At 39.9% G+C, this 26030-nt stretch overlaps 1 protein-coding gene across 1 annotated transcript in view; it reads left to right on the top strand.

Annotated features, from left to right (window-relative positions):
* Positions 1–26030, top strand: part of NOX4 (NADPH oxidase 4) — a 369265-nt gene that overhangs the window by 330132 nt on the left and 13103 nt on the right. Inside the window, exon 14 of the mRNA XM_075334714.1 lies at positions 23700–23819. Within this exon, the coding sequence (XP_075190829.1) occupies positions 23700–23819 (120 nt within the window). The remainder of the gene's footprint in view (positions 1–23699; positions 23820–26030) is intronic.

Genomic DNA, 26030 nt, shown 5'->3' with positions numbered 1-26030 from the left:
AGATAGATGATAGGATTAGCAAAAGGTGAGGCCCTACTGACTAAATAGGATAGGACAGGAAAGGGGCTGATAGTGGCCAGAGAAAAACCCTACAAAAATCCAACAACCTGATAGTACAAAAAAGCCCTCAGATCACTAGATCTGAACTCCGTCCTATACCAGGCGCTCTTATCATACCAATGAACAGAAAGCAGGAACCATTACAAATTTAACAGAACAATGGAAAAGATCCAGCTGGACTCCAAGAGGATGAATAAAAATGCTTCTTTATTTGTAACTTGGTTAAAAATAAATATCCATATTCCAAATGAAAACACCGGCTTGTGCACACTGATGAATGGCAGATGTATACCACAACGCGTTTCGGGGGAACGCCTTCCTCAGGTCAGGTATTACAAATTTAAGAAGCAACAAACACATGGACTTATAGGAGCAATACTCCAAACATAGCTGCAGGGAGCTTCCCTGCTAAGCAACTGAGAGGGAAGATCCCTGCATGCAAATAAACTGAAAACAACCACAGCAAATGACAAACTCAGATAAGAACAAAAAGAACCAAACAGAAATAAAGAGCCAATCACTTATCTAGGGTATATGTGGTCTGGAGCAGGATGAAGCAGGCTGGTGAACAAAGAACAACTGACATCCGGCATAGCCTGCTAGCAGACCAGAGTTTAAATAAGCAGAGAGTTAGCAATGGAAACGCCCATTGCTCAACACACCTGGTCTCTGTCCAAACCATTACTGGCCACAAGAGGGAGCCTCCCAGCATCCAGAGCATAACTGACATTCACAACACAGCTGCATATTAAAAAGCTTTAATTATAATTTATTAGACCCTTTCTCCAATTAGGATGTGGATAGCCTCAAATTAAAGCTCAGAGTCTACACTTTAATCCCATATTGATTATGTGACTACAGCTTTAATTTGTTTTGGTGAAATGCCATAACTGGTGTCGCTGACCAAATATTTATGGATCTAACTGTATGACCAATATCTAATATGTATGGCAAGCTATAGTCTGCACAGGATACCGCAAATGCATAAAACTCAAACCCATTTATTGCTAAGTGCTCAGGGGAGTGAAGCAATTTGAGGCCACGCGGGTTGTGCAAAACTTTAGGTTGTTTTAGTTAAGTGCTACCTATATCCTCTGGAAGATCAGAAAATATCAGCATTTTCTGGCAGTTGAAATGTGCAAGTTACATCATGTTTGGAAAGTATCCAGAGAAAAAAATTACCAAAAATATAAATATGCATAAAAAAGATAGCGATGAATATTGATGGCGCTGATGACTAATGGATCTGCAAGACAAAGTCAGTGTGTAACAGAAAGGTTGTACGCTCTGCAGTCATCATTTGTTGGTCACCTCGGAGGTCAATTGGAGACAAGTCTAATAATTAAAATAAAAAAACCCAGTGTCTCCATGGTGCAGCGTGCCTTGAAAATCAAGGATTAACGCCGAGGAGATTCCTCCGGTACTGATTGCTTCCTGCAGCTATTTTTAATATGGAGATAATTCGATCAAACAAAGCAAATTGGAGATACCTCTACGGGGCAAGGCTGAATAACTCCACTATGTACATCATTACAGGGGTGGTACCAAATATTTAAGGTGATAACATGCTGATCACTGGGCATCCCCCAAGAAAAACCCAGCTATATGGTGGCGCATCATTCACTGTCTATGGGACTGCCAGAGATCCCATGATGTTCATCGGTTCGCACTTCTTCCAGCAGGGCAGGCAGGAACTTTTCTTCTAACATTGACCAAGAATCTTTGGACGATGCCTTCTCCTCGGTTCGGATTCGCCAGTCTCAGGAATGTCTTCTCCTCAGTTCGGTACTTGCCCAACAGCATCCAGGGGCCCCTCACGGTACGGCTCATGGTAAATCTGTCGCAGCCGGCACCGTACCTCTTCCAACACCATGGTTCTCAGACTCCACACAGGCAGCGTCTTTCTCTTTCTCAACACACATACTGGCCCAACTTGTCTTGTCCCCGCCCTAAGCTCTTCTGTGTCTCCTTCTCTCTTTCCCACACTTTTTGGATGGGTTAGTCCAAAAGCTCTCAGTTGAGAGGGAAGGCGCCAGCTGAACCGGCTAGTCCATAGTACACAGGAGACAGGGGAGCACCATGCTTTCTACCATTCGAAGGGGCGATATCCCTTACAAGAAGGATTGACAGCATGTCTGAAGCTTTTATTCTTGTGATCTCCTGTTTATGACCCAGCTTGATTCTGACCACATTTTCGCTGTATTCGCTTTTGACTTTTACCCTGACATGCCAGACCTCAGTTCTGACTGACCTTCTCGTATCTGGCCCCAGCTATTCCTTTGTCTTTCCAGATACTGAGCTAGCTAGTTGGACTACTTTTGCTTCACGCTCGATCCTTCGTCCATCAGCTACTCCCTTAACACATTCCAGGAGGCCCCTTAATTGGGTGAACGCCGGTATACCTTTGCTAGATGGAAAGGCTAGAGTCTAATCTGCCCAAGGCTGCTATTTTCAGCTTCTCTTAGGGCGGCTTTGCATACTACGACATCGCAGGTGCGATGTCGGTGGGGTTAAATCGAAAGTGACGACATCGTTGTGTGTAAATTCTAGATGATACGATTAACGAGCGCAAAAGCGTCGTTATCGTATCATCGTTGCAGGCTCCGACTTTTTCATAATTACGCTGCCGCGACAGGTACGATGTTGTTCCTCGTTCCTGCGGCAGCACACATCGCTGTGTATGAAGCCGCAGGAGCGAGGAACATCTCCTACCTGCCGCCGGCGGCTCTACAGAAGGAAGGAGGTGGGCGGGATGTTTACATCCTGCTCATCTCCGCCCCTCCGCCGCTATTGGCCGGCTGCCGTGTGACGTCGTTATGACGCCGCACGACCCGCCCCCTTAGGAAGGAGGCGGGTTTCCGGCCAGAGCGACGGTCGCAGGGCAGGTGAGTGCATGTGAAGCTGGTGTAGCGGACTATCGCGTGCGACATCGCAGCATTGGCTTGCGATGTCGCAACGTGCAAAGCCCGCCTTAGACTTTTCAGCTATGTGACAGAAGACAAAAATAATGGCTAGTGCAGCTTTAGGAAGTGGAGGGGGGGTGCCAGAAATAAATCTTTATAGCAGTATTATTTACACACAGCACTATTAATATATTACTCTAGGTATGAAGCTGTTATTTTGTCACTGTGAGTAAATTATTTGAGCCCTGTTTGGCCTTATTATTCGAGCATGTTATGCTATATAGGAATCTGTATATACTTATGGCCACACAGGGCACCCACCAATGTAAGTACCACCTCAGTCAGAACTTTAAAAGGCTTGTCTCGTCTTATGCTAAAAGTCTGCAGACTTTTGAATCCTCACAGTTTGCATTCTGCATGCAGTCAGGATTCTTCAGCAATGCATACACGCGGTCACTTGCCAACTAGACATGCACAGCCTCATTCAATACAAATGAACTGAGTGATGCTCTGCACGTCTAGTTGGAATGTGGCCAGGAGTATGCATATTACCAACTTGTGGATATGTGACTGCCCGCTCTCGCCAGCATCGGTGAAACCTGACACCATGCGGAACATGTGCTGTATGGATTCAGAAGTCTTAGTATAAGACTGAAAAACTCCTTTAACATCAAAGATACTTAAGGGCGCTTTACACGCAGCGACATCACTAGCGATGTCGCTACCGAAAGCACCCGCCCCTGTCGTTTGTGCGTCATGGGCAAATCGCTGCCCGTGGCGCACAATATCGTTAGCCCCGTCACACATACTTACCTTCCTAGCAACGTCGCTGTGGGCAGCGAACATCCTCTTTTTTAAGGGGTAGGTTCGTGCGCCGTCACAGCGATGTGACACAGCGGCCCACCAATAGAAGCGGAGGGGCGGAGACCAGCCGCATTAACGACACGCCCACCTCATTGCCGGCAAGACGCAGGTACATTGTTGTTCGTTGTTCCCGGGGTGCCACACGTAGCGATGTGTGCTGCCTCAGGAATGACGAAAAACCTGCGTCCTGCACCAGCAACGATTTTTGGGAAATGAACGACGTGTCAACGATCAACGATTAGGTGAGTATTTCTGATCGTTAACACTCGCTCATAGGTGTCACACTCAACGACGTCGCTAATGACGCCAAATGTGCGTCACGAATTCCGTGACCCCGACGACATATCGTTAGCGATATCGTTGCATGTAAATCCCCCTTTAGAGTGTTGCCATGCTATAAATGTTCAATATATGCAGGTCCCAGCCACGGTAATTACATGTACCTCAAGAATGGACACCCCCAGCTTGCACTGTCAGGGATGGCGCATGTCCAAATTGTGAGTCGTGTACTTGTCGCTCGGTTTCATAATCTCGTTTAATTAAAATGGCGCCGGTTGCTCATCGTTCCGCTGAGCCGTGTGAAACCCCGGGAACGATGAACAGCAGCTTACCTCCGTCCCGTGGCACCCGCCGACTATGCGGAAGGAAGGAGGTGGGATGTTACGTCCCGTTCATCTCCGCCCCTCCGCTTCTATTGGCTGGCCGCTCTTCAGGAAGAGGATGTTCGCCGCCCACAGCGACGTCGCACAGCAGGTAAGTGCGTGTGACGGGGGTTAACGACTTTGTGCGCCCGGGCAACTAATTGCCGGTGACGCACAAATGACGGGGGCGGGATCGATCAATCGTGAAATTGCACAATAGATCATACCGTGTAAAGCAGGCTTTAGAGTTTCTATAGAAATAAAGCTGCATTACCAGTTACAAACAGGTGTGGTGCTGTTTACTGCAAAAAGCAGCCAATGTTTTTCAAACTTCAACATCCCTGTAACTGTTTAGGAGTGACTTCTCAAAGAAAAAAAACTAAAGGAGCATTATCTCCCCTCCCTGGTTCCCATGCTTCTTCTTGGACAACTTGTTAAAGTGCTGTTTAAAATATGTTTTTATAATTTTTTTTAATGGGTTTTGTAGGGGGTCTCATCTTGGATTTGTTAGTTAAAGCAGAGAGCAATTGGAATGATCCCATTAATTTCAATAGATGACATGCCAGACTTAAAGGGAGTCTGTCAGCAGGTTTTTGCTGCCTCATCTAAGAGCAGCATGATGTAGGCAAAGAAATCCTGAGTTCAGTATGTATCACTTAGATTACTATGGGCAGCTGTTCTTACACAGTGAAAGATTATAGATTTTGCATGTAGGAGTGCTGGGAGAGCTGTCCCCGCCCACACCAGGCTTTCATTGTACATTTCCATAGACAGAAGCTGCTAATCAGAGAAGGGGCGGAGTCAGACTGGAGCTCACACACTGCTGAGATCCACTAATGATAAAGATAAGAGGCTTAAACTTAAACATTCCAGGTAAACAAAAGCAGACATTGAGATAAGACACTCAGGGCTGAATTTTCTCTTTTAACTCTTGTAACATGCTAACTTCAGGTTAGACCCGTTTCACACGTCAGTGAAAAACACAGACGTTCTTCACTGATGTGTAAAAACACGCACATGTTCCTCCATGTTCCGTGATTCACAGAACACGTGGGTTGTCTATGTGCAATCCGGGCTCCGTTCTCCATGGTCCGTGATTGCACATAGAGATCAACTCACCTGTGCCCGCTCCCTCTCTCCTTGGTGCTGAATACTCATTTTTTTCTGGCACGTGTTTCACGGATCACACATGGATCACACCATAGTGTGGTCCATGGGACATCAGTGATGCCAGAAAAAAGCGGGCATGTCTCCCTGCGGCAATCACGGACACGCGTGTACACCGCACGTAGACACGGTCAGTGAAAAATCACTGATGTGTGTGCAGACTTATTGATTATAATGGGTCTGCGTATGTCCGTGCTTCTGGTACGTATATAAAAAAGCACAAATGTACCAGAATCACTGATGTCTGAAACGGGCCTTACATTGCAGACACCTGCTAACACTGTCCCTTTAAGAAGGTTGGCAACTACTTTAACTTTCATGGCCTATCTTTATGATACTGTACCTCCGCCACATATTTATGTTGAATGGGAGACGGATGTACAGTACCCAGCCACGGCCGCTATTAGTTGACGGGGCAGCTCTGGAACTCAGAACAGCTGATTGGTGGGGGTGTTGGACCCCAGACGATCAGACATTGATGATTTATTTGAAGGATAGTCCATCAGTGTTAAAGTAGTGGCCAACCTCTTTAACTTTTCTGCGGAAGAGAAGACCTCTCCCCAGCTGCTGCCCCCAGTGGTAACAAAGCGTGTTACGACTTTGTTGGAGATTTTTTAGATTGTGGTAAACCTAGAAAAACCTGTTCTGTACAATTGTGATGCTCCTAGAATCGGGAACGAGCTATCGGTCATGAAATCCGTTGTGACCCACCAATAGTGCATGAAACTTTGTAAGAAATCGCTATTCTTGGATGTATGGAATTCGGTATAGAGGGGAGTCGAATGGTGCGTAGAGACGGGATGTCAAATGGCACGTATTGTATGTGTTTAAAGGGGTTATACTGTCACGCTCCCCAGCTCCCGTGCCATGCTCCACGGCTCCCGTGCCACGCTCCCCGGCTCCCGTGCCACGCTTCCTCGCTCCCATGTCACGCTCCCCGGCTCCCGTGCCACGCTCCCCGGTCCCCCACTCCACAGCCTCCATGCTCCCTCACCTGCGTCCTCCAGGCAACCTGGTCCCCGCTCCCGGCGCCCGTCTGCGACGCTGAGCCAGCCCGGCACTCCTGCCTCATGTGCACCGCTTCCTGCTCTGGCTTCTGGCACCCGGGCCTCGCGCATGCGCATTAGGGCACGCGCGCGGTCATTGACCCTCTCTTAAAGGGCCAGCGTCCTCCAACAGGATATTGAAGATTCAGGTACAGGGTATATAGGGGGTTCCTTTCCAAGTGGGCGGGGCCTGTTCTTCGTGTTTGCTAAGCTAGGAGTCAGGTCCCCCTGTGCCTTGTCCCGTACTTACCTATCTCTCTTGTAGAGCCGCTCCTGTCTCGCCAACCGGTCCTGACGGTTCCAGAACCCTGAACGGTGACTGTCCGCCACCCCGTCAGTCCCTACCGTCTCCGATCCCTGGATCCGTGTGGTGACCGACCTCCTTGCTCAGCTGGTTCCGGACTCTGCCTGACATCATCCCGGCCTCCGAACCTGAGCTCCGTCACCTGGACTACCTTCAGAGACTCCGTGGTCCCAGGGACTTCTTCACTCCACTCCTCTGAACGGACAGTCCTGCTACCCGTAGTGCTCCGGCTGCCGGGCACCTTGCCCTCGGTGAGGTGTTCAGTCCAGTGGATCCACCTCCTGGGTCTGCCCGTCCTCCTGGTCCTAACATATACCACCAACAATATCATTTAAGATAGAGAATAACTGAAAAAAATCCATGTTTGGTGGGGTTTAGGTGGCTGAGTGGGCATTTCTGGGAATTCTTTGTGGGTCAAGACGGGACCAGATAGTGGAGGCCAATGGACACCCACTAAGAGCTGGAACGTGGAGTACCATTCTTTTTATTTTCTTTATTTTATCAATACAAGAGTGAAGATAAGAATATAATTCTCCAGAAATTTCCCATCTGAGAGGCATTAGTTTGTTCTTTTCCACAGTAAGCATGTGGTTCCCTGAAGACGTCTTCCCTTCTTCTTGTCTTGTCATCGCCTGTGCGGCACAGACGGAATTGCTAGTTGTCAAGTAAACTGTCATCCCTCCCATGCTGCCCACAACCTGTTTATCTCACACTTATTATTGTTCCCCTTTGCTTCTTTTTACTTCACATATGTTTTTTTTTCTTTTTCTTAGATGAAATCTCAAGAAACCGTTCATTTCGTTATTTTTCTTCTATATTTGATTTTAATTTGAGATTCTGTCGTAAAAAAAAAATCATATGATCTAAATCGACCATCACGAGACCCTGCTTTTCCAGTCAAGGGAACCAATCACATGTAGCACTTTTTTTTTGCTGATGTAGTTTCCATGGAAACTTTAAAACGGAGTGATGTTGTAAAAACTGTAGTTTTGATGAATTCATATTTTGCTTTTTTAAGTATATAGCTCCTATGCACATCTGATTTGTCAATGCATTTCTTTAATCCTTTTTTCTACTATTTATGGATTAGTAAAATGAAGGGCAGATCGAGTGGAGTAACAAATAACTGCAGTCTGACTACATGAGGTTTGTTTGTAGTCTGTAACCATGGAAACACATTTCCTAAACAGTAGATTCTTAAACATAAAGACAACGGTAATTGCAAAGTTATTTAATAAGAAGAGGTTACATACAAAATACAAATATAAATGACAATGAACAAACTGATAGTGACAAACTGGTACAGCGAGGACAGGGTCCTGCCTTGTGCTGATGAGGCAGCAGATCCAGTGGTTGTGAAGTGGCAGCTCTGTTGGTGGTGAGGTCAGCAGCTTTGGTGGTAGTGAGGGGCCAGCTCTGATGGTGGTGATGTGGCAGGTCTGGTGGTGGTTAGGTGGAACCTCCAGTGATGGTGAGGCGGCAGCTCTGGTGGTGGTGAGGTCGACAGCTCCAGTGGTGGTGAGGTCGGCATCTCCGGTGGGGGTGAGGTCGTCTTCTCGGGTGGCGGTGAGGTCAGCAGCTTTGTTCATGGTGAGGTCAGCAGCTCCGGTGGTGGTGAGGTCGGCAGGTCCGGTGGTGGTGAGGCAGTAGCTCTGGTGATAGTGAGTCGGCAGCTCTGTTGGTGGTGAGGCAGCAGCTTCGGTGGTGGTGAGGTGGCAGCTCTGGTGGAGATGCGGTGGCAGTTCCAGTGGTGGTGAGGTAGCAGCTCCGGTGGTGGTGAGGCAACAGTTTTGGTGGTGGTGACTTGGTATCTCCGGTGGTGATGCGGTGACAGTTCCAGTGGTGGTGAGGTAGCAGCTTCGGTGGTGGTGAGGTGGCAGCTCTGGTGGTGGTGAGGCAGCAGAGAGGTTAATTGCAGGCTGTAAGCGTTTATAAAGAGATGGGTTTTCAAGTTCCACCTGAAAGTTCCGAATTTGATGGATACTCAGATGTGTTGGGGCACAGAATTCCAGAGGATGGGGCATATTTGATAGAAGTGTTGCAGGCGATTGGTGAGAAATATACAAGTATGGAGCAGAGAAGGAAATCTTGGGAGGACTGGAGATTATTATCATTATTATTTAAAGAAATAGTATTGGCTTCCTTTCTCTTTCTGTAAATAATATAAAGATAAAACTGACCCCTTCTCACCCTTTACATGATGGTGTCACAGACATTGCTGCCTCCTCTTCCTTATTCATAAATGAGTTAGGTGCAGATAGGAAGCCATTAAAATCTATATCTTGAAATAATAATGATGATAATCTCTGGTCCTCCCAAGATTTCCTTCTCTCCTCCACACTTGTACATTCCTCACCCAATCACCTTAATAATTTATGAGGTGATTAAGAGAAGGCAGCAATATCTGTGATCCCATCATGTAAAGGGAGAGAAGGGGAGTCAGTTTTATCTGTAAAAATATTATTTACAGAAAGAGATAGGAAGCCAGTACTATCTGTGCCTTAATCATTTATGAAGAAAGAAGGGGAGGCAGCAGTATCTGTGATTCCATCATGTAAAAGGAGAGAAGGGGAGTCAGAATTATCTGTAACTATTAGTTACAGAAATAGATAGGAAGCCAGTACTATTTCTTTCTGTAAATAATATTTTTACAGATAAAACTGACTCTCCTTCTCTCCATCTACATGATGGAGTCACAGATATTACTGCTTCATCTTCTTTCCTCCTCAATGATTAAGACATAGATAGTACTGGCTACCTATCTCTTTCCTTAAATAATATAGTTACAGATAAAATTGACTCCCCTTCTCTTCATTTACATGATGGTGTCACAGATATTGCTACCTCCTCTTCTTTACTTATAAATGATTAAGGCACAGATAGTACTGGCTTCCTATCTCTTTCTGTAAATATCTGTGTCTACAGGGAGATAAGTGTTGTCAATTATTATTTCAAGAAATAGGTATTACTGGCTTCCTATTTGCACCTAGATCATTGATGAGGAAGGAAGAGGAGGCAGCAATATTTGTGCCTACATCATTTACAGTGAGAGAGACAGGGAGATCGTACTATCTATAGCTACATCATTTGCATGAAGAAAAGAGGAGACCGCAGTATATGTTAACAGCTCTGCCATCATGAAATATTTCAAACCTAAATTGAGATGTAAAGTATGCTTATTGCTTTCTTCTGGAGATCGCAGGGATTCATCCTATTCCTTAGTGTGTTTTTTGTATTGTTTTTTTACCTTTTTTTATTGTTTGTATGCCTTCTGCTATTCTGCAGGCAGTCTCCTTCCCCATTATAACTATTTGCTGTATGCAAGCAAACACAAACGGCCCAGCTGCCTGCTGCTTACACAAGGAGCATTTTTTTGTTCCCAAAGGCTTGAATACCAATATGCCGTTCATTAACTTCCTAGATAAGCGCTAAGCAACCCATTTATATTCTTATTTGTGCTCTCATCAGCGCTGACATGACGCTTTTGATGGGTAAAATATGGATTCTTGGATACAAAATCTCAATGATAGGTTAAGAATTTGTAAAACTACCCAGTGGATTATCTGATGTGGATTTCTGATATTTCTCTCATGGACATTTCCATATTTTCATGTATTTCTCGCGCTGTCACCGGGTAATGTATTATCCACTTACGGGAAGGTTAAGCTTTTCAGTTGTGGGTGACTGAAGAGGAAAGCAGGTCACTAGTCCGCCATTAAATGCTAGATACTGAGTCGGACCCGTTTCCCGTCAATCACTGCATTACTTTACCTACTTCATTGTTTATTTAATTTTTGGGCTTTTTGTTTGTTTGTTTTTTTTCCCTTTTTATCAAGAGTGATATGTTTGTTATTTCTCCATCCATATAGTTTGTTATTTCTCCATCCACATAGTTTGTTATTTCTCATCCATATAGTTTGTTATTTCTCATCCACATAATTTGTTATTTCTCCATCTACATAATTTGTTATTTCTCCATCTACATAGTTTATTTCTCCATCCACATAATTTGTTATTTTTCCATCCACATAGTTTGTTATTTCTCATCCATATAGTTTGTTATTTCTCCATCCACATAGTTTGTTATTTCTCATCCACATAGTTTGTTATTTCTCCATCCATATAGTTTATTTCTCATCCACATAGTTTGTTATTTCTCATCCACATAATTTGTTATTTCTCCATCCACATAGTTTGTTATTTCTCATCCGCATAGTTTGTTATTTCTCATCCACATAATTTGTTATTTCTCCATCTACATAATTTGTTATTTCTCCATCTACATAGTTTATTTCTCCATCCACATAGTTTGTTATTTCTCATCCACATAGTTTGTTATTTCTCCATCCACATAGTTTGTTATTTCTCCATCCACATAGTTTGTTATTTCTCCATCCACATAGTTTATTTCTCATTCACATAGTTTGTTATTTCTCCATCCATATAGTTTGTTATTTCTCATCCACATAGTTTGTTATTTCTCCATCCGCATAGTTTGTTATTTCTCATACACATAGTTTGTTATTTCTCCATCCATATAGTTTGTTATTTCTCATCCACATAGTTTATTTCTCATCCATATAGTTTGTTATTTCTCCATCCACATAGTTTGTTATTTCTCCATCCACATAGTTTGTTATTTCTCATCCATATAGTTTGTTATTTCTCATCCACATAGTTTGTTATTTCTCCATCTACATAGTTTATTTCTCCATCCACATAGTTTATTTCTCATCCACATAATTTGTTATTTCTCCAACTACATAGTTTATTTCTCCATCCACATAGTTTGTTATTTCTCCATCCACATAGTTTGTTATTTCTCCATCCACATAGTTTGTTTCTCATCCACATAGTTTGTTATTTCTCCATTCACATAGTTTGTTATTTCTCCATCCAGATAGTTTGTTATTTCTCCATCCACATAGTTTATTTCTCCATCCACATAGTTTATTTCTCATCCACATAGTTTGTTATTTCTCCATCCACATAGTTTATTTCTCCATCCACATAGTTTGTTATTTCTCATCCACATAGTTTGTTATTTCTCATCCACATAGTTTGTTATTTCTCCATCCACATAGTTTGTTATTTCTCATCCACATAGTTTGTTATTTCTCCATCCACATAGTTTGTTATTTCTCCATCCACATAGTTTGTTTCTCATCCACATAGTTTGTTATTTCTCCATTCACATAGTTTGTTATTTCTCCATCCAGATAGTTTGTTATTTCTCCATCCACATAGTTTATTTCTCCATCCACATAGTTTGTTATTTCTCCATCCACATAGTTTATTTCTCATCCACATAGTTTGTTATTTCTCCATCCACATAGTTTGTTATTTCTCCATCCACATAGTTTGTTATTTCTCCATCCATATAGTTTGTTATTTCTCATCCATATAGTTTGTTATTTCTCCGTCCACATAGTATTTTATTTCTCCATCCACATAGTTTATTTCTCCATCCACATAGTTTATTTCTCATCCACATAATTTGTTATTTCTTCATCCACATAGTTTGTTATTTCTCATCCACATAATTTTTATTTCTCCATCTACATAGTTTATTTCTCCATCCACATAGTTTGTTATTTCTCCATCCACATAGTTTGTTATTTCTCCTTCCACATAGTTTGTTTCTCATCCACATAGTTTGTTATTTCTCCATTCACATAGTTTGTTATTTCTCCATCCAGATAGTTTGTTATTTCTCCATCCACATAGTTTGTTATTTCTCCATCCACATAGTTTATTTCTCATCCACATAGTTTGTTATTTCTCCATCCACATAGTTTATTTCTCCATCCACATAGTTTCTTATTTCTCATCCACATAGTTTGTTATTTCTCCATCCACATAGTTTGTTATTTCTCCATCCACATAGTTTGTTATTTCTCATCCACATAGTTTGTTATTTCTCCATCCACATAGTTTGTTATTTCTCCATCCACATAGTTTGTTATTTCTCCATCCATATAGTTTGTTATTTCTCATCCATATAGTTTGTTATTTCTCCGTCCACATAGTTTGTTATTTCTCCATCCACATAGTTTGTTATTTCTCATCCACATAGTTTGTTATTTCTCCATCCACATAGTTTGTTATTTCTCATCCACATAGTTTGTTATTTCTCCATCCACATAGTTTATTTCTCATCCACATAGTTTGTTATTTCTCCATCCATATAGTTTGTTATTTCTCATCCATATAGTTTGTTATTTCTCTGTCCACATAGTTTGTTATTTCTCATCCACATAGTTTATTTCTCATTCACATAGTTTGTTATTTCTCCATCCACATAGTTTGTTATTTCTCATCCACATAGTTTGTTATTTCTCCATCTACATAGTTTATTTCTCCATCCACATAGTTTGTTATTTCTCCATTTACATAGTTTATTTCTCCATCCACATAGTTTGTTATTTCTGCATCCACATAGTTTATTTCTGCATCCACATAGTTTGTTATCTCTCCATCCACATAGTTTATTTCTCCATCCATATAGTTTGTTATTTCTCATCCACATAATTTGTTATTTCTCCATCTACATAATTTGTTATTTCTCCATCTACATAGTTTATTTCTCCATCCACATAATTTGTTATTTTTCCATCCACATAGTTTGTTATTTCTCATCCATATAGTTTGTTATTTCTCCATCCACATAGTTTGTTATTTCTCATCCACATAGTTTGTTATTTCTCCATCCATATAGTTTATTTCTCATCCACATAGTTTGTTATTTCTCATCCACATAATTTGTTATTTCTCCATCCACATAGTTTGTTATTTCTCATCCGCATAGTTTGTTATTTCTCATCCACATAATTTGTTATTTCTCCATCTACATAATTTGTTATTTCTCCATCTACATAGTTTATTTCTCCATCCACATAGTTTGTTATTTCTCATCCACATAGTTTGTTATTTCTCCATCCACATAGTTTGTTATTTCTCCATCCACATAGTTTGTTATTTCTCCATCCACATAGTTTATTTCTCATTCACATAGTTTGTTATTTCTCCATCCATATAGTTTGTTATTTCTCATCCACATAGTTTGTTATTTCTCCATCCGCATAGTTTGTTATTTCTCATACACATAGTTTGTTATTTCTCCATCCATATAGTTTGTTATTTCTCATCCATATAGTTTGTTATTTCTCCGTCCACATAGTATTTTATTTCTCCATCCACATAGTTTATTTCTCCATCCACATAGTTTATTTCTCATCCACATAATTTGTTATTTCTTCATCCACATAGTTTGTTATTTCTCATCCACATAATTTTTATTTCTCCATCTACATAGTTTATTTCTCCATCCACATAGTTTGTTATTTCTCCATCCACATAGTTTGTTATTTCTCCTTCCACATAGTTTGTTTCTCATCCACATAGTTTGTTATTTCTCCATTCACATAGTTTGTTATTTCTCCATCCAGATAGTTTGTTATTTCTCCATCCACATAGTTTGTTATTTCTCCATCCACATAGTTTATTTCTCATCCACATAGTTTGTTATTTCTCCATCCACATAGTTTATTTCTCCATCCACATAGTTTCTTATTTCTCATCCACATAGTTTGTTATTTCTCCATCCACATAGTTTGTTATTTCTCCATCCACATAGTTTGTTATTTCTCATCCACATAGTTTGTTATTTCTCCATCCACATAGTTTGTTATTTCTCCATCCACATAGTTTGTTATTTCTCCATCCATATAGTTTGTTATTTCTCATCCATATAGTTTGTTATTTCTCCGTCCACATAGTTTGTTATTTCTCCATCCACATAGTTTGTTATTTCTCATCCACATAGTTTGTTATTTCTCCATCCACATAGTTTGTTATTTCTCATCCACATAGTTTGTTATTTCTCCATCCACATAGTTTATTTCTCATCCACATAGTTTGTTATTTCTCCATCCATATAGTTTGTTATTTCTCATCCATATAGTTTGTTATTTCTCTGTCCACATAGTTTGTTATTTCTCATCCACATAGTTTGTTATTTCTCATTCACATAGTTTGTTATTTCTCCATCCACATAGTTTGTTATTTCTCATCCACATAGTTTGTTATTTCTCCATCTACATAGTTTATTTCTCCATCCACATAGTTTGTTATTTCTCCATTTACATAGTTTATTTCTCCATCCACATAGTTTGTTATTTCTGCATCCACATAGTTTATTTCTGCATCCACATAGTTTGTTATCTCTCCATCCACATAGTTTATTTCTCCATCCACATAGTTTGTTATCTCTCCATCCACATAGTTTGTTATTTCTCATCCATATAGTTTGTTATTTCTCATCCACATAATTTGTTATTTCTCCATCTACATAATTTGTTATTTCTCCATCTACATAGTTTATTTCTCCATCCACATAATTTGTTATTTTTCCATCCACATAGTTTGTTATTTCTCATCCATATAGTTTGTTATTTCTCCATCCACATAGTTTGTTATTTCTCATCCACATAGTTTGTTATTTCTCCATCCATATAGTTTATTTCTCATCCACATAGTTTGTTATTTCTCATCCACATAATTTGTTATTTCTCCATCCACATAGTTTGTTATTTCTCATCCGCATAGTTTGTTATTTCTCATCCACATAATTTGTTATTTCTCCATCTACATAATTTGTTATTTCTCCATCTACATAGTTTATTTCTCCATCCACATAGTTTGTTATTTCTCATCCACATAGTTTGTTATTTCTCCATCCACATAGTTTGTTATTTCTCCATCCACATAGTTTGTTATTTCTCCATCCACATAGTTTATTTCTCATTCACATAGTTTGTTATTTCTCCATCCATATAGTTTGTTATTTCTCATCCACATAGTTTGTTATTTCTCCATCCGCATAGTTTGTTATTTCTCATACACATAGTTTGTTATTTCTCCATCCATATAGTTTGTTATTTCTCATCCACATAGTTTATTTCTCATCCATATAGTTTGTTATTTCTCCATCCACATAGTTTGTTATTTCTCCATCCACATAGTTTGTTATTTCTCATCCATATAGTTTGTTATTTCTCATCCACATAGTTTGTTATTTCTCCATCTACATAGTTTATTTCTCCATCCACATAGTTTATTTCTCATCCACATAATTTGTTATTTCTTCATCCACATAGTTTGTTATTTCTCATCCACATAATTTTTATTTCTCCAACTACATAGTTTATTTCTCCATCCACATAGTTTGTTATTTCTCCATCCACATAGTTTGTTATTTCTCCATCCACATAGTTTGTTTCTCATCCACATAGTTTGTTATTTCTCCATTCACATAGTTTGTTATTTCTCCATCCAGATAGTTTGTTATTTCTCCATCCACATAGTTTATTTCTCCATCCACATAGTTTATTTCTCATCCACATAGTTTGTTATTTCTCCATCCACATAGTTTATTTCTCCATCCACATAGTTTGTTATTTCTCATCCACATAGTTTGTTATTTCTCATCCACATAGTTTGTTATTTCTCCATCCACATAGTTTGTTATTTCTCATCCACATAGTTTGTTACTTCTCCATCCACATAGTTTGTTATTTCTCCATCCACATAGTTTGTTTCTCATCCACATAGTTTGTTATTTCTCCATTCACATAGTTTGTTATTTCTCCATCCAGATAGTTTGTTATTTCTCCATCCACATAGTTTGTTATTTCTCCATCCACATAGTTTGTTATTTCTCCATCCACATAGTTTATTTCTCATCCACATAGTTTGTTATTTCTCCATCCACATAGTTTGTTATTTCTCCATCCATATAGTTTGTTATTTCTCATCCATATAGTTTGTTATTTCTCCGTCCACATAGTATTTTATTTCTCCATCCACATAGTTTATTTCTCCATCCACATAGTTTATTTCTCATCCACATAATTTGTTATTTCTTCATCCACATAGTTTGTTATTTCTCATCCACATAATTTTTATTTCTCCATCTACATAGTTTATTTCTCTATCCACATAGTTTGTTATTTCTCCATCCACATAGTTTGTTATTTCTCCTTCCACATAGTTTGTTTCTCATCCACATAGTTTGTTATTTCTCCATTCACATAGTTTGTTATTTCTCCATCCAGATAGTTTGTTATTTCTCCATCCACATAGTTTGTTATTTCTCCATCCACATAGTTTATTTCTCATCCACATAGTTTGTTATTTCTCCATCCACATAGTTTATTTCTCCATCCACATAGTTTCTTATTTCTCATCCACATAGTTTGTTATTTCTCCATCCACATAGTTTGTTATTTCTCCATCCACATAGTTTGTTATTTCTCATCCACATAGTTTGTTATTTCTCCATCCACATAGTTTGTTATTTCTCCATCCACATAGTTTGTTATTTCTCCATCCATATAGTTTGTTATTTCTCATCCATATAGTTTGTTATTTCTCCGTCCACATAGTTTGTTATTTCTCCATCCACATAGTTTGTTATTTCTCATCCACATAGTTTGTTATTTCTCCATCCACATAGTTTGTTATTTCTCATCCACATAGTTTGTTATTTCTCCATCCACATAGTTTATTTCTCATCCACATAGTTTGTTATTTCTCCATCCATATAGTTTGTTATTTCTCATCCATATAGTTTGTTATTTCTCTGTCCACATAGTTTGTTATTTCTCATCCACATAGTTTGTTATTTCTCATTCACATAGTTTGTTATTTCTCCATCCACATAGTTTGTTATTTCTCATCCACATAGTTTGTTATTTCTCCATCTACATAGTTTATTTCTCCATCCACATAGTTTGTTATTTCTCCATTTACATAGTTTATTTCTCCATCCACATAGTTTGTTATTTCTGCATCCACATAGTTTATTTCTGCATCCACATAGTTTGTTATCTCTCCATCCACATAGTTTATTTCTCCATCCACATAGTTTGTTATCTCTCCATCCACATAGTTTATTTCTCCATCCACATAGTTTGTTGTTTCTCCATCCACATAGTTTTTTTCTCCATCCACATAGTTTATTTCTCCATCCACATAGTTTGTTATTTCTGCATCCACCGTTTGTTATCTCTCCATCCACATAGTTTATTTCTGCATCCACATAATTTTTATTTCTCCAACTACATAGTTTATTTCTCCATCCACATAGTTTGTTATTTCTCCATCCACATAGTTTGTTATTTCTCCATCCACATAGTTTGTTTCTCATCCACATAGTTTGTTATTTCTCCATTCACATAGTTTGTTATTTCTCCATCCAGATAGTTTGTTATTTCTCCATCCACATAGTTTATTTCTCCATCCACATAGTTTATTTCTCATCCACATAGTTTGTTATTTCTCCATCCACATAGTTTATTTCTCCATCCACATAGTTTGTTATTTCTCATCCACATAGTTTGTTATTTCTCATCCACATAGTTTGTTATTTCTCCATCCACATAGTTTGTTATTTCTCATCCACATAGTTTGTTACTTCTCCATCCACATAGTTTGTTATTTCTCCATCCACATAGTTTGTTTCTCATCCACATAGTTTGTTATTTCTCCATTCACATAGTTTGTTATTTCTCCATCCAGATAGTTTGTTATTTCTCCATCCACATAGTTTGTTATTTCTCCATCCACATAGTTTGTTATTTCTCCATCCACATAGTTTATTTCTCATCCACATAGTTTGTTATTTCTCCATCCACATAGTTTGTTATTTCTCCATCCATATAGTTTGTTATTTCTCATCCATATAGTTTGTTATTTCTCCGTCCACATAGTATTTTATTTCTCCATCCACATAGTTTATTTCTCCATCCACATAGTTTATTTCTCATCCACATAATTTGTTATTTCTTCATCCACATAGTTTGTTATTTCTCATCCACATAATTTTTATTTCTCCATCTACATAGTTTATTTCTCTATCCACATAGTTTGTTATTTCTCCATCCACATAGTTTGTTATTTCTCCTTCCACATAGTTTGTTTCTCATCCACATAGTTTGTTATTTCTCCATTCACATAGTTTGTTATTTCTCCATCCAGATAGTTTGTTATTTCTCCATCCACATAGTTTGTTATTTCTCCATCCACATAGTTTATTTCTCATCCACATAGTTTGTTATTTCTCCATCCACATAGTTTATTTCTCCATCCACATAGTTTCTTATTTCTCATCCACATAGTTTGTTATTTCTCCATCCACATAGTTTGTTATTTCTCCATCCACATAGTTTGTTATTTCTCATCCACATAGTTTGTTATTTCTCCATCCACATAGTTTGTTATTTCTCCATCCACATAGTTTGTTATTTCTCCATCCATATAGTTTGTTATTTCTCATCCATATAGTTTGTTATTTCTCCGTCCACATAGTTTGTTATTTCTCCATCCACATAGTTTGTTATTTCTCATCCACATAGTTTGTTATTTCTCCATCCACATAGTTTGTTATTTCTCATCCACATAGTTTGTTATTTCTCCATCCACATAGTTTATTTCTCATCCACATAGTTTGTTATTTCTCCATCCATATAGTTTGTTATTTCTCATCCATATAGTTTGTTATTTCTCTGTCCACATAGTTTGTTATTTCTCATCCACATAGTTTGTTATTTCTCATTCACATAGTTTGTTATTTCTCCATCCACATAGTTTGTTATTTCTCATCCACATAGTTTGTTATTTCTCCATCTACATAGTTTATTTCTCCATCCACATAGTTTGTTATTTCTCCATTTACATAGTTTATTTCTCCATCCACATAGTTTGTTATTTCTGCATCCACATAGTTTATTTCTGCATCCACATAGTTTGTTATCTCTCCATCCACATAGTTTATTTCTCCATCCACATAGTTTGTTATCTCTCCATCCACATAGTTTATTTCTCCATCCACATAGTTTGTTGTTTCTCCATCCACATAGTTTTTTTCTCCATCCACATAGTTTATTTCTCCATCCACATAGTTTGTTATTTCTGCATCCACCGTTTGTTATCTCTCCATCCACATAGTTTATTTCTGCATCCACATAGTTTGTTATTTCTGCATCGACATAGTTTGTTATTTCTCATCCACATAGTTTATCTCTCCATCCACATAGTTTATTTCTCATCCATATAGTTTATTTCTCATCCACATAGTTTGTTATTTCTCCATCCACATATTTTGTTATTTCTGCATCCACATAGTTTATTTCTTCATCCACGTAGTTTATTTCTTTATCCACATAGTTTATTTCTCCATCAACAGTTTGTTGTTTCTCCATCCACATAGTTTTTTTTCTCCATCCACATAGTTTATTTCGGCATCCACATACAGTAGTTTATTTCTGCATCCACATAGTTTTTTATTTCTCCATCCACATAGTTTGTTATTTCTTCATCCACAGTTTATTTCTCCATCCACATAGCCATACGAGGGCTTGTTTTATGCAAGACGAGATGTAGTTTTGAATCGCTTGATTCACTTAATCATATAATGTACTGAAAAGTGGGAAATCAATCACGACTTGGGTTAAATAATGAAAAAAAAAACAGCAATGTGTTTGGGTTGTTGTTATTTTTATTTATTTTTTTATTGTTTATCTTGATTTTCTGAGATGAAAATATTTTTTATTTTCAAGATTCTTTACTTTCTCCTTTCTGTGACATTTTTATTATTAATATTAATTTGGGGTACATAGAATGTTTTTATCACATTTATTGCATTTTTGGGGGAAGTCCAGTGACAGAAAAATCACTAAAGTAGACAAAGCCCCGATCCCAGAAGGCATACACCCCCAAGTATGTCAGAAATTAACATATTTTTCTCACTATAAGACGCACTTTTCCTCCCAAAATTTTGGGAGGAAAATGAGGGGTGCATCTTATAATCCGAATGTAGCTTACTGGGAGGTGGTGGAGAATGGTCACAGGAGGCACGGGCAATGCTACGGGTGCTGTGCTGCTTCTCGCTGTGGGCAGTGAGGCAGGGGCCATCCTGCCAGTGTGGCCTTCAAATAATGGTGCCCGGAGTCGGCGCGTGTGCAGATTGAGCTCTCAGCCCCTGATCTCATCTGCGCACGCACCGCCTCCAACCCATTGATATCCCAGCAGCAGACGTAAGGAAAATGGCACCTGGAGGTGGCGCGTGCGCAGATGAGATGCCGGCTTATCATTAAGCTGATAGCTCAATCTGCACACGTGCCGACTTTGGGCGCCATGTCTTTGAGGCTCGCACTGCCAATAGTTTCTGGATGTTCCCTGTCTCACAGCACATATGAAACACCCACCACACCAAAGGTAGCATCACCCTACTCCACCACCGCCCCTGCCTCCTGTGTCCCCACTCCACCACTACTGTCGCTCCTCTCCCGGTAAGATACCAAGATACCACCAGATTATAAGGCGGACTCCATTTTTTTTACCTTTTTTTTTCTCTATCTTTGGGGTGCGTCTTATAATCCGGTGCAACTTATAAAATGAAAATTACTGTAAATACAGTGATAGACAGATCATTGTTTAATCTTCACAGGTTCCATAATAACAGGGTCTGTACCACAGGACTGGCCCATAGCAAATGTGATGACAATATTCAAAACGGCGACAAAATCTGAGCCTAGAAACTATAGACAGATAAATATTTTACAAACAGTGGACTTTAAACTTAAGAGTTTCCTAAGAGATGCTACCCTGGAGTATCTCAAGAAGAATAACCTCATGACCCAGTATCAACATGGGTTTATGAGGGATCAGTCCTGTCAAACTAATCTGACCAGCTCTGTGACAGGATACAAAGAGTGGTTATTAATGGAACACACTCTGATTTGGTCACAGTGAACAGTGGGGTACCACAAGGGTCAGTAATGGGCCCTCTTCTTTTTTAACATTTATTAATGACTTTGTAGGTGGCTTGCAGAGTAGAATTTCAATATTTGTAGATGATACTAAACTCTGCAGGGTAATTAACACATTGGATACATTAATATTATAGAAGGATTTATGTAAATTGGAGGCTTGGGCTAAAAAATATCAAGTGAAGTTTAATGCAGATAAATGTAAGGTTATGCACTTGGGCAGAGAAAATAAAATGTATAACTATGTACTAAATTGTTCAACTGTCACTGAAACAAATTTGGGTGTATAGGTGGACGACAAACTCAATTTTAGTGATCAATCTCAGGCAGCTGCTACAAAGGTGACTAAAATAATGGGAGGCATTATAAGAAGAACATAGTTTTGCCTCCAGACAAGTCACTAGTGCAACCACACAGAATACTGTGTACAATTTTGGCCTCCGGTGTACAAGATGGACATAGCTGAACCAGAGAAAATACAGAGAAGAGCAATCAACGTTATTAACCCCTTCACGGCCCAAGACAGATATATCAGTCATGGATCGTGTGAGGTTAATCCCCGCCCCCTGCCGTGGGCAGGCCGCGGCGATCCGCGCACATAGCAGCTGATTTCAACAGCTGACATGTGTGCCTGCAAGTTACGAGTGGAATCGCTTTCCACCCGCAACTTTTAACCCCTTACATCTCGCTGCCAAAATCTGGCAGCGAGATGTATATGCACGCGGCCATTACTTTTACTTACCGCCACCCCCACCGGAAGTCAAGTGCGTGATGACGTGACATCCGGTGGTTGCTATGGTAGCACAGGGTCATGTGATGACGCCTGTAGCTAACATGAGTCACTTTCTCTCAATGCCGGCATAGTGCCATCATTGAGAGTAAAGCAGCATATCTGCAGATCTCGGCTCTGTAGCTGAGATCTACAGATATGGAAGAGCGATCAGATTACTGATCCATATAGCCCCCGAGGTAACTAGTAAAATAAAAAAAAGTAAAACATTTTTAAAAAATAAAATAAAAAAATATATATATATGTTTTTATACTTGGTATCGCCGCATTCAGAAATGCCCGATCTATCAAAATGTAAAATCAATTTATCTGATCGGTAAACGGCGTAGCAGCAAAATTTCCAAACGCCAAAATTACACTTTTTGGTCGCTGCAAGTTTTGCGCAAAATGCAATAATAGGCGATCGAAACGTAGCATCTGAGCAAAAATGGTATCATTAAAAACGTCAGCTCAAGATGCAAAAAATAAGCCATCACTGAGCCATAGATACCGAAAAATGAGAACGCTACGGCTTTCGGAAAATGGCACAAAACATGCGCCACTTTTTTTGGACGAACTTGTGAATTTTTTTTAACCCCTTTGATACAAGTAAACCTATACATGTTTGGTGTCTACAAACTCGCATGAACCTCAGGCATCACAGCGACACATCAGTTTTCCCATGTAGTGAACAAGGTGAATATAATATCACAAAAATTATTGTGCAATCACACTTTTTTTGCAGTTTTTCCACACTTGTGTTTTTTTTGCTGTTTTCCAGTACATTATATGGTAAAACTTATGGTTTCATTTAAAAGTACAACTCGTCCCGCAAAAAACAAGCCCTCATATGGCAATATAGGAGGAAAAGTAAAAAAGTTACAGCTCTCAGAAGAAAGAGAGGAAAAAAACAAAACGTAAAAACTGAAAACGCCCGGGGGCTGAAGGGGTTAAGAGAATGGGTGGAATGCAATACCAAGACAGGGTATTAAACATGGGGTTGAGTTTTTTCCCATTGTTTTATTTAGAGACAGATTTGAATACCTAATAGTCTTCCTATTGTCACGATTATATAGAGTGATAACCTTTATAACCTGTTTTTTTGTATCTGTAGGATTTATATTGATGGACCCTTTGGAAGCCCATCAGAAGAAGCCTTGAATTATGAAGTCAGCCTTTGTATCGCTGGTGGGATCGGAGTCACACCTTACGCCTCCATATTCAACCAGCTACTGTACGTATGAGATGAAGAATTGCTATGTTATTTCATCATGGGAAAGTGGCTACTACTCCATATGTAGAGTAATTCTGAAGAGACACTAATGTCGCTCCTGACTGAGAAATTGTTAAGCTTGCGGGGTGAACACCGTATTAGTGGGTCCACATTCACTTGCCTGGAGGAGCGAACTGGACCAGCCACCGAGTCTTCATTACTGCCACCGGAGATGGCAGCAGGTACACACGTTTTAAGGGCAGCCCCAGGGATCTGTGGTACCTCGGCAGCTGGTGCCATGGACACAGTACAGTCTAAGGAAGGAGCGGCAGCAGCAGGCAGAATAGTGGATCCGTCCGGGATAGATGGATGGGTAGACACAGTAGCAGCAACCAACGTGGATACTTGCAGTGGTGGGTATCGGGGTAGCCAACTGGCATGGATGGTAGCGGCAGCAGATCAGCGAACTGGAAGACAGCACTGAAAAATGGATAAAAGTCTGCAGCAGAACTCTGTACAATGATAGCAGCAGCACTATGGGACCTGAGAACTAGCAACATAACTAACTTGTTGCCCAGGCACCTCCCTTAAAGGGAAGGTGCCTTAAATGCCTGCAAGCTCTCAGCTGACCTGAGACACACTTCCGGGTTAGGGTATGCTGGCCATTTAAGATAAGCGGTGTGGCCATGTGTACACTCTTCAGGCAGAACTAGGAAGCCTGTGAGGTGTACACAGGATATGGGAGACAAACACTTCCACTTCCTGTAGAAAGCTAAACACCCTCCACCACTTTCTACAGAGAGACAAATATCCATCACCACTTCCTGTTGAAAGAGAAATAACCACCTCCAATATCTGTAGAGAGGCTAATACCTACCACCACTTCATGTCGAAAGATGAAGACCTGCTCCCACTTCCAGTAGAAAGACAAAGTCTTGCCATCACATCCTGTTAAAAAATAAAGACCCTCCCCCACTTTCTGTAGTTAGGTAAAGATCTGCCCCACTTTCATTAGAAATACAAATACCTGCCCCCACTTACTGTAGAAAGATAATGACTTGCCCCCACTTCCTTGAGAGAGAAAAATACCCACTCCCACTTCCTGTGAAAATGTAAAGACCTGCCCCCACTTCCTGTAGGGAGACAAAGACCCGGCCCCCACTTCCTGTAGAGAGACAAAGACCCGCCCCCAATTCCTGTAGAAAGAAAAAGACCCACCCCCACTTCCTGTAAAAATTTAAAGACCCACCCCCACTTCCTGTAGAAAGACAAAGACCCGCCCTCACTTTCTGTAGAAAAATAAAGACCCGCCCCCATTTTCTGTAGAAAAATAAAGACCCACCCCCACTTTCTGTAGAAAAATAAAGACCCGTCCCCACTTACATTGTTTGTTTTATCAGATTATCTCTCAGCTCAGATCAAGGGAGTCTTCACATCACATGTTGTGCTATACCTGCAGAGGTGTTACTTTTATGTTGTATTTTTCGCCTTCTCTGTGGACTTTAGGACTGCAGCATGTATATATTCTTGACTGTGCTTTTGGTATACAACAAGCAGATGGTTATCTAGACCGCAATCACACGTAGTGAAGAAGAGATGTAAAAGCTCAACGTTCCCCGCTGTCGGGACCATTTCATTATCTCTATCTCAAGTGTCATATTGGGGTTACGCTGCGGACAAGAATTCTGCGGAGATTTGTATGTGACTCTTTTAGCTTGCTATCTACTTTATTAAATGGATTCCCTCGAGTTTTGCCTTTAGCTGGTTACACAGATTATATAGGGTGAGTGCGAGGCAGCAGCCGGAATGGCCGGCATTGTCAGACGTGTCGTATTTACTTATCTTATTGATTGTGCTCTTAGTTAGGGCATTAATATTATTATTCGTGGACAGCAAATACCACGAAAAGCTTGAGGAAACACAATAAGCAGCCAGAACATTAAAAACAGGTGAAGAGAACAGCATTGATTATCTGGTGACAATGGTGCCTGTCAGGAATGGGGGATGTCAGTCAGCGAGTGTTCAGTCAGTTGTCATAATTGATGTGTTGGGAGCAAGAAAAGTGTAAGGATGTGATCGACTGGGGGCAAATTATGATGTCTAGAAGACTGAGTCAGGTCCCCGGTAAAACAGGAGGCCTTGTAATGTGTCCTTGGTTTATGGAAGGTCTTATGCGATGTTACCGATATATGTAAGTTCTTGTGGGGTGTTCCTGGTATACAGCAGGTGTTG

Source organism: Anomaloglossus baeobatrachus, chromosome 2, assembly GCF_048569485.1.
Source record: "Anomaloglossus baeobatrachus isolate aAnoBae1 chromosome 2, aAnoBae1.hap1, whole genome shotgun sequence".
NCBI classification, from domain to species: Eukaryota; Metazoa; Chordata; class Amphibia; order Anura; family Aromobatidae; genus Anomaloglossus; species Anomaloglossus baeobatrachus.
This window is presented reverse-complemented; position numbering and strand designations above follow the sequence as displayed.